Source organism: Cetorhinus maximus, chromosome 2 (genome assembly GCF_964194155.1).
Source record: "Cetorhinus maximus chromosome 2, sCetMax3.hap1.1, whole genome shotgun sequence".
NCBI lineage: Eukaryota > Metazoa > Chordata > Chondrichthyes > Lamniformes > Cetorhinidae > Cetorhinus > Cetorhinus maximus.
In genome coordinates, this window is record NC_135880.1 from 43,724,385 (window position 1) to 43,741,647 (window position 17,263).

Below are 17,263 nucleotides of genomic sequence, written 5' to 3' on the forward strand. Positions count from 1 at the left end.
GGAGCAGACTCGATGGGCCTAATTTCTGCTCCTATGTCTTATGGTCTTATGGACTACAGCTCCTCACATCCCACTTCCTGTATGGACTCCATCTTACTCTCTCTTAGTTCCTCCGCCTCCGTCACATCTGATCCAATGATGCCACCTTCCAAAACGGCACTTCTGACATGTCTTTCTTCTTCATTAACCAAGGCTCCCCCCCAACGCTGTGGTCGACAGGGCCCTCAACCGTGTCTGAACCATCTCCCGCACCTCTACCCTCACCTCTTCCCCTCCCTCCCAGAACCATGACAGGGTCCCCCTTGTCCTCACTTTTCACCCCACCAGCCTCTGCATTCAAAGGATCATCCCCCGCCATTTCTGCCAATTCCAGCATGATACCACCATCAAACACATCTTCCCCTCACCCCACCGTGGGGACAGTTCCCTCCAAGACACACTGGTCCACTCCTACATCACCCCCAACTCCTCATCCCCTTCCAATGGCACCTTCCCATGCAATCGCAGAAGGTGCAACACCTCCCCCTCACCGTCCAAGGCCCCAAACACTCCTTTCAAGTGAAGCAGCTCTTCACTTGCACCTCCTTCAATTTGGACTACTGCATTCGCTGCTCCCAATGCGGTCTCTTCTACATTGGGGGGACTAAATGGAGACTGGGTGACCGCTTTGCGGAACACCTTCGGTCTGTCTGCAAGCATGACCCAGACATTCCTGTCGCTTGCCATTTCAACACACCATCCTGAACTCATGCCTACATGTCCATCTTTGGCCTGCTGCAACGTTCCAATAAAGCCCAACGCAAACTGGAGGAACAGCGCCACATCTTCCGATTAGGCACCTTATAGCCTTCAGGACTTAACATTGAGTTCAACAGCTTCAGACCATGAACTCTCTCCTCCATCATGACCCTTTTTAAATCCATTATTTACTTATTTTTAATTTTGCTTTATTCTTTTATTTATTTGTTCATTTTTTAAATACTTTTTCCCCAAAAAACCCCTCCCCACACAAGGCCATCTGTCACTTGTTTTTATGTTTTGCTTTCACAGAGCACTGACCCTTGTTTTGCTATTACCATCTTCTGCTATCTTACCTTTATGCCACTATCAGCATCTTCTTTACTCTTTACCACTACTATTAACACTCTTCGTCTTGTGTCCATGACATCTTTGTCAATCTCTCCTTAGTTGTCACCTATCCCTGACCTTCAGTCTTGTTCCACCGGCTTCACCCCCCTCTTAAACAATATAAAATCCATCGCATTTCTACTTCTCTTTAGCTCTGAAGAAGAGTCATATGGACTCCAAACGTTAACTCTGTTTCTCTCTCCACAAGTGCTGCCAAACCCGCTGAGTTTTTCCAGCATTTTCTGTTTTTATTAAAGCAATCCACTTGATTGGCCATTACCTTAAATAGTCAACCCCTCCACCACCAGCACATAGTGGCAGCAGTGTGTACCATTTATAAGATGCACTGCAGCAACTCACCAAGGCTCTTTCGACAGCACCTTCTAAACCCACAACCTGTACCATCCAGAAGATTAAGGGCAGCAGGTGCACAAGGGCAACACCACCTGCAAGTTCACCTCCAAATCATACATCACCTTGACCTAGAAATATATGCTGTTCCTTCACTGTTGTTGGATCAAAATCCTGGTATTCCCTTCCTAATAGCACTGTGGGTGTAGCTACACTACATAGACTGCAGCGGTTCAAGAAGGCGCCTCGCCACCTCTGAAGATCAGTTAGGGATGAACAATAAATGTTATGCCTGCCAGTGACACCCATATCCCATGAATGAATATGAAAAGGTCTCTCAGAGATACAAACTACTTTGTATTCATATCAATTTCCTGTATTTACAATCACTGTTCTGCATTTGTTCATTGAAAATACAACACAATGACTACATATGTTTTTATTAACAAAAACAGAACAATTTTAATTTTATTTATATTTCTAACTCCACTAATCCATTGAAGTGTGGAAATGCCCCAAAAACAATGAAATACCTTTCTCTTATGAAGTCTGCCAGGTCTTTTGTCGATGTTTGACCATGTTTCATATTATGATAAAGGACATCAAAGCCATTGTTCTTTTCCCCCTGAAAACAACAATCTATTTTAATACTTGAACTTTAAAAAAGGTGTCCAGATTTAATGTAAAGTACAAATTGTAACTTAAAGTAAAATAACACATTAGGCTTTTATTTTGTCTTATATCTGGGCACACTCATCCATTTAAAACTTTAAAAATTTCAAATTAAAATTTCCAGGAATAAAGCAGCACTTCAGAGGATAAGTCCTTCGATATGAAATTCTAGCAGTCATTGACAGATTTAATCAGCAAGCTCAAAATGAAATACACAGGCAATTGAACAAACCAGTACAAAAACGGAGTCTCAAATACATTATGCAACACTGCTGTACATATTTAATACAAGGAACAAGAAAAGATCACAAATGGCAGTATAATTCTAGCACGGTCAACGGGAGATCTGGCATAACTCTACAGAAGAACTATTATTTAACTAGCAAAACATTTGTGGTCAAATTAGTATCTTTGTTGCAACAGAACTTCTGTAAATACAGGATTTCAGGTGGTTCATTCACCAAAGGCTATAATAGAATCAAAACTTCTCACTCGGTGAAAAGGAACATAAAGCTAAATGTAAAAACAGTCTTGGGAATGTTGTCAAAAGTCTAGATGTGCAACTTGTTATAATAATAGAATGTGAAAGTTTAATTAAGAATTGTTTTTTCCTGAGCTGAAAAGACATGTTTACACCCAATGGGCTCAATATCTGGCTAATATAATTTCAGCATCCATCATCGAAGAAAACAGCTTCCTAACTACCAATCTTGGTCCATGACAAAGTCCTTGGGCAGAATAAAATGGGAGGGCGGGGGGCAAATGTGAAACAAAGTTGGTGTGGAGCTGACCTACTCCAAGCCAGCTCACCCCAAAGTGCTGCGGACAGCCTTAACAGGGCCAGTATGGAACTTCTCCCCCTTACTGGGGAAGAAGTCCCACCCTTTGGAGCTGCTGGACAATCTGGTTGGCTAGCAGCTCCATCAGTCCCGGCAGCGCCAAGAGCGCGTGAATGGCCGCTGCTGGGACTGCAAACGAGGAGGAAGGCAGCCCAATGGGTCCATGGAACTGTTAAGGCCAGGGTCTTGGGCAAGGAGGATTTGGGGAGGGCTGGGTTTAAAGCTGTGGGGTTGGGGGGTGGTTAGGAAGAAAGGGAGAGGGGTTGACCTAAATGGAGTTGACCCCCAATCTGCAAAGGGTAACCCCCAAAGATCAAACCCACCCCCCCACACCCACATAAAATACAGCCCCTTGTTAAGAATTCAAGTTTAGTAGCAAAATTATATTTGTCCTTCCTTGAGTTTAAGCTTGTGCAGTGGCACGTCCACTGGGGTTAGACTGTGTAGAAAGTCTGGAGCATATAGACTTTTGTCATTTTCTTCATCTATGGGATCCAGGCTGGTGTATTCTTTTAATTCACCTGACAGCTTTTCTAAAATGTTTTCATTCAAATGTAATGAATCTTCATTTTTAGCACAAAGTATAGCTTTCCAATAATGTTATTTCAAGTAGTTGTCCCTGCCATTTTGCCACTTAACCAATTCCACCATCTCATCCACCCTTCTCATGCCATCTTCATCCCTTGTCATTCCATCCTTCCCATGCCAACCCCATCCCATTATTTATAGCCCTCCAATGTCTTCTCCATCCTCCCGTCAATCCCATCTAATCCCTCAAGGAAACAATCGCTCCAGCCAGCGTAAATTTGTCAGAAATACTTTCCACTGTTTTCTTCTTCACCAACCGCTGGCAGCCACCTATGTGCTCCACATGACTCCACGTGCGCTTATCAAATAAACGCACTAACAGACGTGCCCCTTAAACTGACCAATCAAAACAGTCCAAACAGGCAAAAAATTAGTATTGTTATAGATTCTATCACAGGCACTAACATGGTTGTGAATATTTTTTTAATGATAACAACCCACTTTTGGTGAACAGGAAATATGTTGCCAATCAGTAAAACACTATTTTATTTTTCTTTGTGTCATGACACAATAATTTAATTATTTAAAGTCATGTTTTCAAAGGCTACATTTTAAAATAAATAAAACTGGAACTTAAGGTGGCTCTTCAGAGCTACCAGACAGTTTTGTGGATCAAACCATTTTATCTTTCAAGAGGACAAAGATATATTTTCTAATACTGACGCACTATGGTTTTGGCCAGGATATAAATAAAACACTAGTGACATCTTCAATGTAAAAATGCAAATGTGCCTTGCCAGATCTAAAGGCTTTAGTCACCTAATAAAACCACAGAAGGGGGAAGGATAACAGATTGCTGTTTGAATTACCACGATACCTTATTTGGAACCATGAATCTACAGTGATGTGAGGTCACATAATATGGCAGCCTGCTAAAGATATAGCAGAAAATTAAAACTGCTTTTTATAGACATCTTCAGAGACAAAATTTCATCAGAAAGAGAGAAAGAGAGAGAGAGAGAGTCCGTCCGACAGGCAAAGCCATCAATCGCTGCAAACTGTTAAGCAGCAAAGTAACTACCTACAATATCTTGAAAGAGAAACAAGCCTCATTCTCTCCTCTTACCTGTTCCATCTTCAAGCCTACCTGTGAAAACAACCTCTGGGCAGATCAACACTAAGAACCATCACAAGTACTGAGAACTCTCTGCAGTCCCTTGACTTCAGCTAAAGTAACAACTCGACCACGAAACATCACACCTGCACCGAAATAGTGGCTGAGTTAAATTCCATTTTTTTCATTATTGCTTTACCTTCAACTGTATTTAGTGTGTGTGTGTGACAGCGTGGGTGAGTTGTGTGAGTGAGATGTCACATTTTCGTTAACCACTGGGGTAAGTGTGTGAGAAATAAACTAACCTTCTTCATTTTTCAAATACAAAAGCTTCCTGCTGGGTTATTTAAATTGACTCAATTGAGGGAGGCGGTGGCATAGTGGTATTGTCTCTGGACTAGTAATCGAGGGTAATGCTCTGGGACCTGGGTTCAAATCCCACCGTGGCAGATGGTGGAACTTGAATTCAATCAATAAAAATCTGGAATTAAAAGTCTAATTGTCAATTGTCAGGAAAAACCCATTGGTTCACTAATGCCCTTTAGGGAAGGAAACCTGCCGTCATTACCTTGTCCGGCCCACATGTGATTCCAGGCCCACAGTAACGTGGATGACGCTTAAATGACTTTTGAAATGGCCTAGCAAGCCACTAAGTTGTATTAAACCGCTAGAAAGTCAGTGAGGAATGAAACCTAACGGACCACCCAGCATTGACCTAGACACTGGAAACGACAATGGCAAACCCAGCCCTGTTAACCCTGCAAAGTCCTCCTTACTAACATCCAATTTTGACACTAGCCCTAGGGAGAGCTGTCCCACAGACTAGCCAAGCAACAACCTAACATGGTCATACTCTCGGAATCATATTTTATAGAAAATGTCTCAGACGTAACCATCACCATCCCTGGGTATGCTCTGTCCCACCGGCATGTCAGATCCAGCAAAGGTGGCGGCACAGTGGTATACAGTTGGGATCAAGTTGCCTGGGAGTCCTCAACATTGACTCTGGACCCCAAAGTCTCTTGGAATCAAGTCAAATATGGAAACTTCCTGCCGCTTACCACGTACAGCCCCATTTCAGTTGATGAAGCAGAACTCCATGTTGAACACCACTTGGAGGAAGCAGCGAGGGTGGCAAGGGCACAGAACGTGCTCTGGGCGGGGGACTTCAATGTCCATCACCAAGATTGGCTTGGTAGCACCACTACAGACTGAACTGGCCGATTCCTAAAGGACATAGCTGCTAGACTGGGTCTGCGGCAGGAGGTGATGGAACCAACAAGTGGGAAAAATATACTTGACCTTATCCTCAAAAACCTACTGTCTTTGACAGCATTGGTAGGAGTGACCACTGCACAGTCCTTGTGGATACCACCCATCATGTTGTTTGGCACTAACACCGTGCTAAATGGGATAGATTTCGAAAAGATGTAGCAGCTCAAGAATGGGTAACCATGCAGTGCTGTAGGCCATCAGCAGCAGAAGAGTACTCAACCTGTAATCTCATGGCCCGGCATATCCCCCATGCTACCATTACCACCAAGCCAAGGGATTAAACTCTGGTTTAATGGTGAGTGCAGGAGGACATGCCAGGAGCAGCACCAGGCATACATAAAAATGAGATCTCAACCTGGTGAAGCTACTACACAGGATTACTGAAGTGCCAAACAGCATAAGTAGCAAGTGATAGACAGAGCTAAGCAATTCCACAACCAACAGATCAGATGTAAGCTCTGCAGTCCTGCCACATCCAGTTGTGGATGGTGGTGGACAATTAAACAACTCGGTGGAGGAGGAGGCTCCACAAATATCCCCATCCTCAATGATGGGGGAGCCCAGTATATCAGTGCAAAAGATAAGGCTGAAGCATTAGCTACAATCTTCAGCCAGAAGTGCCGATTGGATGATCCATCTCCACCTTCTCTGGACGGCCCAGCATTACAGATGCTAGTCTTCAGCTAATTCGATTCACTCCATGTGATGTTAAGGAATGGATGAAGGCACTGGATATTACCGCCCCAACAGTCTACTCTCGATCATCAGTAAAGTGATGGAAGGGGTCATCAACAGTGCTATCAATCGGCATTTGTTTGGTAATAACCTGCTTGCTGACGCTCAGTTTGGGTTCTGCCAGGATCACTCAGCTGCTGACCTCATGGCCTTGCTTCAAAGATGGACAAAAGAGTTGAACTCCAAAGATGAGGTAAGACTGACTGCCCTTGACATCAAGGCAGCATTTGATCAAGTGTGACATCAAGGAGCCCTAGCAAAACTGGAGTTAATGGGAATCAGGGGGAAAACTTTCCGCTGGCTGGAGTCATACCTTGCGCAAAGGTAGATAGTTGTGGTTGTTGGAGGTCAACCATCTCAGTTCAAGGATATCACTGCAGGAGTTCCTCAGGGTCGTGTCCTAGACCCAACCATCTTTAGCTGCTTCATCAACAACCTGCCTTCCGTCACAAGGTCAGAACTGGGGATGTTCACTGATGATTGCACAATGTTCAGCACCATTCGTGGCTCCTCAGATACTGAAGCTGTCCACGTCCAAATGGAGCAAGACCTGGACAATATCCAGGCTTGGGCTGACAAATGGCAAGTAACATTCGCACCACACAAGTGCCAGGCAATGACCATCTCCAACAAGAGAGAGGATCTAACCACCCTCCTGAATCCCCAAAGCCTGTCCACCACCTACAAGGCACAAGTCAGGAGTGTGATGGGATACTCTCCACTTGCCTGAATGAGTGCTTCTCCAGCAATAGTCAAGAAGTTTGATACCATCCAGGATAAAGCAGTCCACTTAATTAGCACCCCATCCACAATGGATGAAGATAGAAGACCCCTGAATGTTTATTGCTTTCTCTACTCTACCCATGACCTTGTAACTCTGTCCATGACAGCAGGTCAGAGGCTAGGGATCCTGCAGCAAGTAACTTCCATCCTGACTCCCCAAAGCCTGTCCACCATCTGCATGGCACAAGTCAGGAGCGTGATGGAATACTCTTCACTTGCCTGGATGAGTGCAGCTCCAACAATACTCAAGAGGCTGGGCACCATCCAGGATAAAGCAGCCTGCTTGATTGCACCCCTTCCACAAATGTTCACTTCCTCCTCCACCTACGTACAGTGGCAGCAGTATGTATCATTTACAAGATTCACTGCAGAAACTCACCAAGGCTCCTTAGGCAACACCTTCCAAATCCACAACCACTGCATCTAGAAGGACAAGGGCAACAGATACATGGGAACACCACCACCTGAAAGTTCCCTTCCAAGCCACTCACCATCCTGATTTGGAAATATATCGCCGTTTCTTCACTGTCGCTGGGTCAAAATCCTGGAACTCCTTCCCTAACCTACACAACATGGACTGCAGCAGTTCAAGAGACAGTTCATCACCACCTTCTCAAGGGCAATTAGGGATGGGCAACAAATTCTGGCCCAGCCAGCAACGTCCACATCCCATGAATGAATTTTTTAAAAATCACTCAGGGTATAAGGAAATACATACATCCAATGAAAATATATTTAATTACAAGCAATAAAAGGTAACACCTTAAAATTGTCCATGACATTTATTCTTTCATGGGATGTATGCATCGCTGGCAAGGCCAACATTTGATGACCTGTTTGCCCTTGAACTGAGTGGCTTACTAGGCCATTTCAGAGGGCTGTTAACAACTACATTACTGTGGACCTGGAGTCACATGTGGGCCAGACCAGGCAACTATGCCAGATTTCCTTCCCTAAAGGACATTAGGTTTTTACGATATAAATGATAGTTGCATGGTTGTCATTACTGAGACTAGCTTTCAATTCCAGACCTTATTAATTGAATTTTAAATTCCACCAGCTATCATAGTGGGATTTGAGCTCATGTTCAGAGAGCATTAGCCTGGGCCTCTGGATTACTAGTCTAATGACATTACCACCATTTCACCATCTCCCCCAGGTTGTTTCAGAGGCCTACAAAACATACTGGCCTGGATCTTCTCGTCAGCAATGAAACTTATGCCGCTGACTACATTTTAAATTATGTTTATTCCATTTTTGTTGGCTGCAGTGTGGATCAATCGTCAAGGTGTTACGATCCCCGTACAGACCAACAACTTTTTAAAAGAGATATGAATTTCCCAGTGACCACGCAAAGAATCACATGACAAGATTTCACACTTTAAGACGTTTAAGACAAACTAAAATTAACATTGACTTAAGTACTACACTATGCTACAGAAACAGCTTCAACGTTAACTTTTTAACACAACTGAAAATCCCACCCCATGTTTATACATTATACTGCATTTCTGCTGAAATATAGTCTTGCGTATGAAGTTCCTTAAATTCCTCCTGGCTTTAATAGGATCTCTTCTCTCTGCCCCACCAGGATGAATCTTCCTTTTAACAAGATTTTGTAGGAGGTCGCATCCCCCTCTCCAAACTATTCCATCTTACCTTGAATGAAAGTTAGAAACATAATTATTATATAGTCCAACGTTCATAGCAGAGGTGAGTCAGGAGGCCTAGTGGCAAAGCATAGTTGAAATGAGACCACACCATCTTTGTTGTCATGGCAGAAAAGATGGGAGGAGGCTCGCAAGGAGGATAAACACGGGCATGGACTGGTTTTGCCGAATGGCCTGTTTCTGTGCCATATATCTTATGTAATCCTGGTTTCAGGCCTTTGGTCATTGTGTGGTGCTGTGGCATGAAACTGTTCTCACAGGCCGCCTGCCATGGGTGGCACTACAACAGGCTGCCCAGGACCACCTGTTTTTTTAAATCAGATTTTCACTTTTTTTTAACTGTTTTCAATGTTTAAAATACAATTTTGTGTGTGTGTGTTTGTTGTTGGCAGCAGGTGTTCAACCAATTTACAAGACTCCCCCAACATCTGATGTATTTGTGTATATCAATCTCGGCCTTTGCCTAACCATTCCTCACCCGCCATAGTATCTGTCCTCAAGACTAACACAAGAGGCCAACTGTTTTTTTTATTCATTCATGGGATGTGGGCTTCGCTGTCTGGACCAGCATTCATTGCCCATCCTTAGCTGTCCTTGAGAAGGTGGTGGTGAGTTGCCTTCTTGAGCCGCTGGAGTCCATGTGCTGTGGGTATACCCACAATCCCGTGAGGAAGGGAGTTCCAGGATTTTGACCCGGCGACAGTGAAGGAACGGCGATATATTTCCAAGTCAGGATGGTGAGTGACTTGGAGGGAAACTTCCAGGTGGTGGTGTTCTCACCTATCTGCTGCCCTTGTCCTTCTAGATGGTAGTGGTCGTGGATTTGGAAGGTGCTGTTGAAGAAGCCTTGGTGAATTCCTGCAGTGCATCTTGCAGATGGTACACACTGCTGCTACTGTGCGTCAGTGGTGGAGGGAGTGAATGTTTGTGGATGTGGTGCCAATCAAGCAGACTGCTTTGTCCTGGATGGTGTCAAGCTTCTTGAGTGTTGTGGGAGCTGCACTCATCCAGGCAAGTGGGGAGTATTCCATCACACTCCTGACTTGTGCCTTGTAGATGGTGGACAGGCTTTGGGGTGACAGGAGGTGGGTTACTCCTCACTCTATTCCTAGCCTCTGACCTGCTCTTGTAGCCACAGTATTTATATGGCTAGTCCAGTTCAGTTTCTGGTCAATGGTAACCCCCAGGATGTTGATAGTGGGGGATTCAGTGATGGCAATGCCATTGAATATCAAGGGGCAATGGTGGGATTCTCTCTTGTTGGAGATGGTCATTGCATGACACTTGTGTGGTGCTAATGTTACTTGCCACTTGTCAGCCCAAGCCTGGATGCTGTCCAGGTCTTGCTGCATTTGGACATAGGCTGCTTCAGTATCTGAGGAGTCACGAATGGTGCTGAACATTGTGCAATCATCAGTGAATATCCCCACTTCCGACCTTATGATGGAAGGAAGGTCATTGAAGGAACTGAAGATGGTTGGACTGAGGACACTACCCTGAGGAACTCCTGCAGTGATGTCCTGGAGCTAAGATGACTGACCTCCAGCAACCACAACCATCTTCCTTTGTGCTAGGTATGACACCAACCAGCGGAAAGTTTTCCCCCTGATTCCCATTGCCTCCAGTTTTGCTAGGGCTCCTTGATGCCACACTCTGTCAAATGCTGCCCTGATGTCAAGGGCAGTCACTCTCACTTCACCTCGGGTGTTCAGCTCTTTTGCCCATGTTTGAACCAAGGCTGTAATGAGGTCAGGAACTGAGTGGTCCTGGTGGAACTCAAACTGGATGTCAGTGAGCAGGTTATTACTAAGCAAGTGTTGCTTGTTAATACCTACCTTTGTCTGCGGATGGTCACAAGCCTGCACAGATATCCATGAATAATTGTAGTTGTGTTTTGAGCCTGCAACCTCATTCTTTATGCTCCTAGTTTCCCTCTAATCTGCACACCTCCTGGCCTTTTGGAGCTTTCCTCCCAATGATTGCTTTTTATGCTGACGAAACCACCACTGAAATGTTAAGAATTCTTCACAAATGCTTAATATTCATAGTGTACAAATAGCTTTTATAAGTTTAAAATATATTCAAGAGGCTTTTAAGTTTAAGCTTATGGCTTGCATCCAATAGTCCTGAGATACAGAAGAGTGCCACAGAACTGAAGAGTTGCTAATGCAACAGCTCAGTTCATTAATTATAGATGACTCAGCCTAACATTATAGTATGTAAACTTTGAGAGCCCATAATTAATATAGTAAAAAATGAATAATTACGCCAAGATGAGAGTTAATTAATTAATTAAGGACAGCTGGCAACAATTTGGAAAAGGCTGTTGTATCTTCCAATCTGAGTTCTGCTTCTCTTTTTACTGTCTGATTTCTCTGCTTCTACTTTGGACTCTCCCTTTCCTATCCTCTGCTATATTCACTTGAAAGTCCAGGCTTTTCATCTCATTGTACCTCCTTCCCACTTCCCATGGCACCTTGTTCCTTCTTATAAGTCCTTCTTATAAGTGTTTGCAATATGTTATGTCTCTTCAGTTCCCCTAGCCTCACTATCTTGTCACTGCAGGCCCACTCTCCAACTTACTGTTGTCAGCAGCAGTCTGAAAAACATAACAGCAGTTGGCACAAGGGAAAGTACGACCACATGGGCCAAGAGGGTCATTGCAAACCACTAAAATCAAAGCCAGGTTACATTAAACTTTGTATGGAACCTTGGTTAGACCACACTTGTACTGTGCACAGCTCTGATCTTCATATGATAGAAGGGATATAGAGGTAATGGAGAATGTGCAAAAAAAGATTTACAGAACTGATATACAAGAATTGAGTGAGAGGTTATACATATCAAGAAAGACTGAACAGGCTGTGGATCTTTTCTCGAGAAAGAGCAGGCTGAGTGTGACCTGATACAGTTTTAAGATTATGTAAGTGTTTGATAGAGTAGTCATTGAGAAGATATATCTATCTACTTGTGGGAAGACCAAAGTTAGGAGCCATAAATATAAGAAAGTCCCTAATAAATCTAATAGGGAATTCAGGAGAAACTTCCTTACCTATATTCTAACCATTCTCTGGAGCTTGCTCCACAATGAGTAGCTGAGGCAAATAGCATAGATGCATTTAAGGGATTGATAAACACAAGGGAGAAAGGATTGGAAAGTTATGTGGTTAGCGTTAGAAGTAAAGGGTTGGGAGGAGGCTTGGAGCATTAACACTGGCATAGATCAGCTGGGCTGAATGGCCTGTTTTGTGTGATACCTAAGAGTAATGTCACAAAGATAGAATCTTATAGATGTTGGCAACCTGGTCCATCATGGTTATACATACTCTTTGAAATAGCTATACAATTAGCTTCACTGCCCTGCTCTTTCCCCGTGGCCATGTAAACAATTCCTTTTCAAGTATACGTCCAATTTCTTTTTGAAAGATACAAATGAATCCACTTCCACCACTCTTTCAGTATTTTCAGCACTTAAAAGATGAAAGCATTTGAAAGAAAAATGGTGGGATACTTAACTCTGTAGAGAATTGGCACTCATCATATCAAATCACTGCATTGTTACAATAAACAATGTTGTCAAAACAGAATACGAGTTATGAAGAAAGGTTAGAGAAACTTAAGCTTCAGTTTTCTGCCCAAATGTAGGTACAACCTACTGTGCCACGACCTCCACCCCGAGGCAGGGCAAGGTCACGAATCAAGCCAAGCCCAGCCAGAATGGGAATTGAACCCTATGCTGTTAGCACCAATCTGATTCACATCAGCCATCCTGCCAACTCAGCCAACCGCCCTCCCCAAGGAGTCCGAGTTGCTGTAGCTACATGCATATTTACATAAGATAAAAGCAAAATACTGCAAATGCTAGAAGTCGGAAACAAAAACAGAAAATGCAGGAAAAACTCAGCAGGTTTGGCAGCATCTGTGGAGAGAGAAAGAGTTAACGTTTCGAGTCTGAAGAAGAGTCATACAGACTCGAAACGTTGACTCTGTTTTCCTTTCCAAAGGTGCTGCCAGACCTGCTGAGTTTTTCTAGCATTTTCTGTTTTTATTGCGCTCTTACATACATGTTCTAGTCCGGAGCTATTTTTCCATCACATGGCTGACCAGCAATCTCTCCCGCTCCCACCATCTGTCATGAACATATGTTGTAAGGATTTACAAGTTGATACTCAACCTCCTTGGCCATCAAGTCCTGGAGTGGGACTTGAACCCAGAGCTTCTGGCTCAGGGGCAGGGTTGCTACCCATTGCACCACAAGACCCCCTTATAGAAGTGTACAAGACAGTAAATGTAGATTGATTCTGTAAGGAGAACCAGGATGAACCCAATTGTAATCGTCTATATCAATCTTAAGGCAGTATACAGAACCTACTGTCCCAGTTAGTTCCCATTCCTGACCCCAACTTCTCTTGGACTTTGTATATTAGGGGAGGCGATGGCGTAGTGGTAAGGTTGGGGCCATGTTGACGTACGAGGTTAACAGCTAGAAAGGTAAGGTAATTAAAGTGCTGGGTTTTAGAGATTGCCAGAAAACCTCAAGAAATGGCAGATCAAAAGGTACCCAAGTTTTTTTTAACAAAAGTCAAAATAGAAGAGAAAGCAATAAAACAGCAGGTGGGCTTACCTAGCTAAAGAGCTGGAGACATGATGTCTGCAAAGCCTGATGTAATGGCTGTCCAGAGAGGTGTTTTTCTTTTGGAAGATAGAGTTAAATTACTTTAAAAGCATTCAGTAAACGCTGAAATGTCATGAAGCCCATTTACTTCAACAGATTAAGAAAAAATGTAAATGAGGGATAATTAAATTAAAGGCCGGTTTCAGGACAGGACAGCCCAGAGCAGGCTACCCTGTCATGGGGATGGGTGGAGCTTAGGGAGGCTCTCTGGTTTCAATTTATCTGGGTGTTTGCTGGGGATTTTGCAGTTTGAACCTTGTGTGGTTTGCATCTCACTCAGAGAAGTTAGCCAAAGTAAATGATAGACAGATCTGCCCTGTAAGCAGAGTAAAGAACTAATGTATTGTTCACTGTTTGGAAGGCGGATGAAGCTTAATCTCAGTTTGAATCTTGTGATGGAACAGAAACTGGAAGACTGCCTAGTTTGAAGCTAGTGGGAGAATCTACAGTGGATTTCACAGTGTCTTATTGCAAAATAATCAGCTGAATTAGCTTGGAAGTATTGAAAAGTAACTAGAACAAGGGGCTTGATGTATCCACAGTCAAGAGATGGTACATAAAAGTATATCTGAGAATAGTTGGAGCTGAGGGAAATTCTCCAGAGGACTGTGGAATACTTATGGGCGGTCCCTACAAAAGTAAATAACTTTAAGATTGATGCATCTTAAGGGAAGTAAGAAGTAAACCTGAGTGCATAACATCAGTAGTTATAAAGCACATGCTAGGTTAATCGGATTTGCTTTGTTTAATTTGTTCTATATATAATAAAGTTTGTTTTGTTTAAAAAAAAGTGAAATCTTGTGGCGTGGTTCTATTGGTTAAAACGAGGCTTTAAGCAAAGGGGTGATAGGTCATCAGGGATAGGTGGGATGCAGATTTCAGGTTACTATCAGATCAGCCATGATCTTATTAAATGGCGGGGGGGCAGAATGGCCTACTCCTACTACTTGTTCATATGAGGTATTCGGGTTTCCCTTTAAATGTTAACAATCCCTAACTAAATCACTACAAAATATAGGCATTTAAGTGGGCCAAATCAAACTCCGAGTCCAGCAAAGATTTTAGAAGGACAGCTAGTTGGTGTAGCCATTTTATGGAACAAAAATGTCAATGTATAATGGAACTAAAATGTCTTCTGCAGAAGACCAAGATCGCTCAGAAAGTGATCTCAATGCCAAAATCATCAGTTTCCAGTGATCCATCATCAGACAGTGGCAAAAACACAAGTGCCCATGATGTCACATCAGCCACATGGATAAAACGCCCTTGAATTTTGATACGTCCAGCAACCAAACTATGAAGTTCAAAGGTTCAAAAACAGTTCTAGTGAAAACAGGACATGAGAAGACAAGATTCATGGTGGTATTAGCCTGCATGACTGATGGAACAAAATTAAAGACTATGGTAATTTTCAGACATAAAACCATGCTGAAAATCAAGTTCCCTGCAAGAGTTTTTGTGCATGTCCATGACAAGGGTTAGTTGGGTGAGGATGAAGTGAAATTGTTGATCGATAGTATATAGGAGTCCTGGTGGCTTATGCAAAGAACACAGCTTATTAGTGTGGGACATTTCTAATCGCATATAATCAATGAGATCAAGAGGCTCTTTCAAAGCAATAAGTCTCAAATTGCAGTTATACCGGGGGTGGGGGGTGGGCAGGGTCTAGCATCCCTTGAATGGCTTGTTGAGGCATACATCCAAGGATCATGTCACACCGAATGGAGTAAGTGGATGGTTAATGGAGAAAAACCTTCACAAAGAGTTGAAATATGCGTGCCGCCCCACTTAATGTTTTGTGTATTTTCGGCATTAAATCATGGGATGCTATTAATGTACAAATTATCATCAAGTCATTCAACAAATGCAACGTATCTAATTCAATGGATGGATAGGAAGATGATCTTTCGTGGAGGGATGATTATAAAACCGAAAGTGCCACATCTGATCCAGAGTGGGATCCTTATAATGATGCTATAGCCAAAGTGCCTCGGATGGATTTGATGAACTCTTTGCATTGGAAGCCGAAAACGATGAATTTGACAGTTTTTAAAACATTATAATTGTGGATCAAATCAGTCTTGTAGAATTATTTCATTAAATAAAACGTAACACATTGACTTAATTCGAATTACCGGGTTTTTTTTTTCACATTTCAAAATGGTGACCAATTACACCAACACAGGCGGTTCACATTTTATACTCAGTGTATAAGTCGGCCCCATCTTTGGATGGATTTTTCAAAGCTTCAGAGGTGGACTTATATGCCGTGATCTACGATATGTCAAATTGAAAAAGCAATTAGGTCTCCAATTTCTGCAATTTTTTGATGTTTTAAGTCATCATTTACATGCTTATTACTTGAATTCACACTAGAATCATAGAATGGCTACAGCACAGAAGGAGGCCCGCCCGTTGTGTCAGTACCAGCTCCCTACAACAATAATTCACCTAATCCAACTTCCCTGCCTTTTCCCTGTAGGCCTCCAAATTTTTTCTCTTCAGATAATTCTCCAATTCTCTTTTGAAGGTCACGATTGAATCTGCCTCCACTACACTCTCAGGCACAGCATTCCAGATCCTAATGACTAGCTGTGTAAAAATGTTTTTCCACATGTCTTCATTGCTTCTTTTTCCAATCTCCTTAAATCGGTATGCTCTGGTTCTCAATCCTCCAACAATGGGAACAGTTTCTCCCTATCTACTCTGTCTAGACCCCTCACTATTTTTGAGCACCTCTATCAAATCTTCTCTTAATCTTCTCTTCTCCAAGGACAACTGCCCTAGCTTCTCCAATCTATCCACATAGCTGAAGTTCCTCATCCATGGAACCATTCCCTTGAATGAATACTAAAAAATATACTTAGCCAAGGTAGCTCCTTGATTTAAATGTGGTAAAAACATAAAGAAGGGTTAATATCTCATGGGAGATAGGTTAATGGTCCCTCTGAGGAGTCTGGAATGTTAAGTTTTCTTGGGTTATGGCTCACACACAACTACCCTCATAAGGGAGGCCAGGTGGCCAAGAACAAATGGTGCAGAAGGCCAAAATATTTACGCCTAAGCAACTTGTGGTCTACGTACGTGATACTTGCATGATTGGATGATGAGATTTTTGTTGGTTGTCTGTGATTGGCTACTGGATTTGACAGTTACATACATAAAGGTATAAAATATGCAAAGAAGTTGCAGTTATGTGGCCTCTGCATATGCTTATGTATGTGAGGCTAATTCTGTACTCCAAAGAAATAAAGACTTTCACTTGAAAAGAAAGGTATAATGTGTGGGACTACTTTGATATGTTTGTCCCAGCATCTGAACGAGGTAGTAGAATCAGGTACGGTAACTGGATATTTGTTTGTCCACAAAAGTAAAAAAAGAAAGCAACTTTCCAATAGCGGCTGCACTTCAGAAGAAATTCATTGCATTTTGTGAAATCCCAGTTATGTGATAAAACACTATAAATAGTTCTTTTAATCACTATTTTTAGTTC

At 42.7% G+C, this 17,263-nt stretch overlaps 1 protein-coding gene across 3 annotated transcripts in view; it reads right to left on the reverse strand.

The window, feature by feature from the left end:
- Positions 1-17,263, reverse strand: part of fcho2 (FCH and mu domain containing endocytic adaptor 2) — a 262,256-nt gene that overhangs the window by 195,457 nt on the left and 49,536 nt on the right. For 2 of the 3 annotated variants that reach the window (XM_078564063.1, XM_078564079.1), the window contains exon 2: positions 2,013-2,104. The exons of the other annotated variant lie outside the window; for it this stretch is intronic. In XM_078564063.1, the coding sequence (XP_078420189.1) occupies positions 2,013-2,104 (92 nt within the window). The remainder of the gene's footprint in view (positions 1-2,012; positions 2,105-17,263) is intronic. 3 annotated transcript variants of the gene reach the window in all.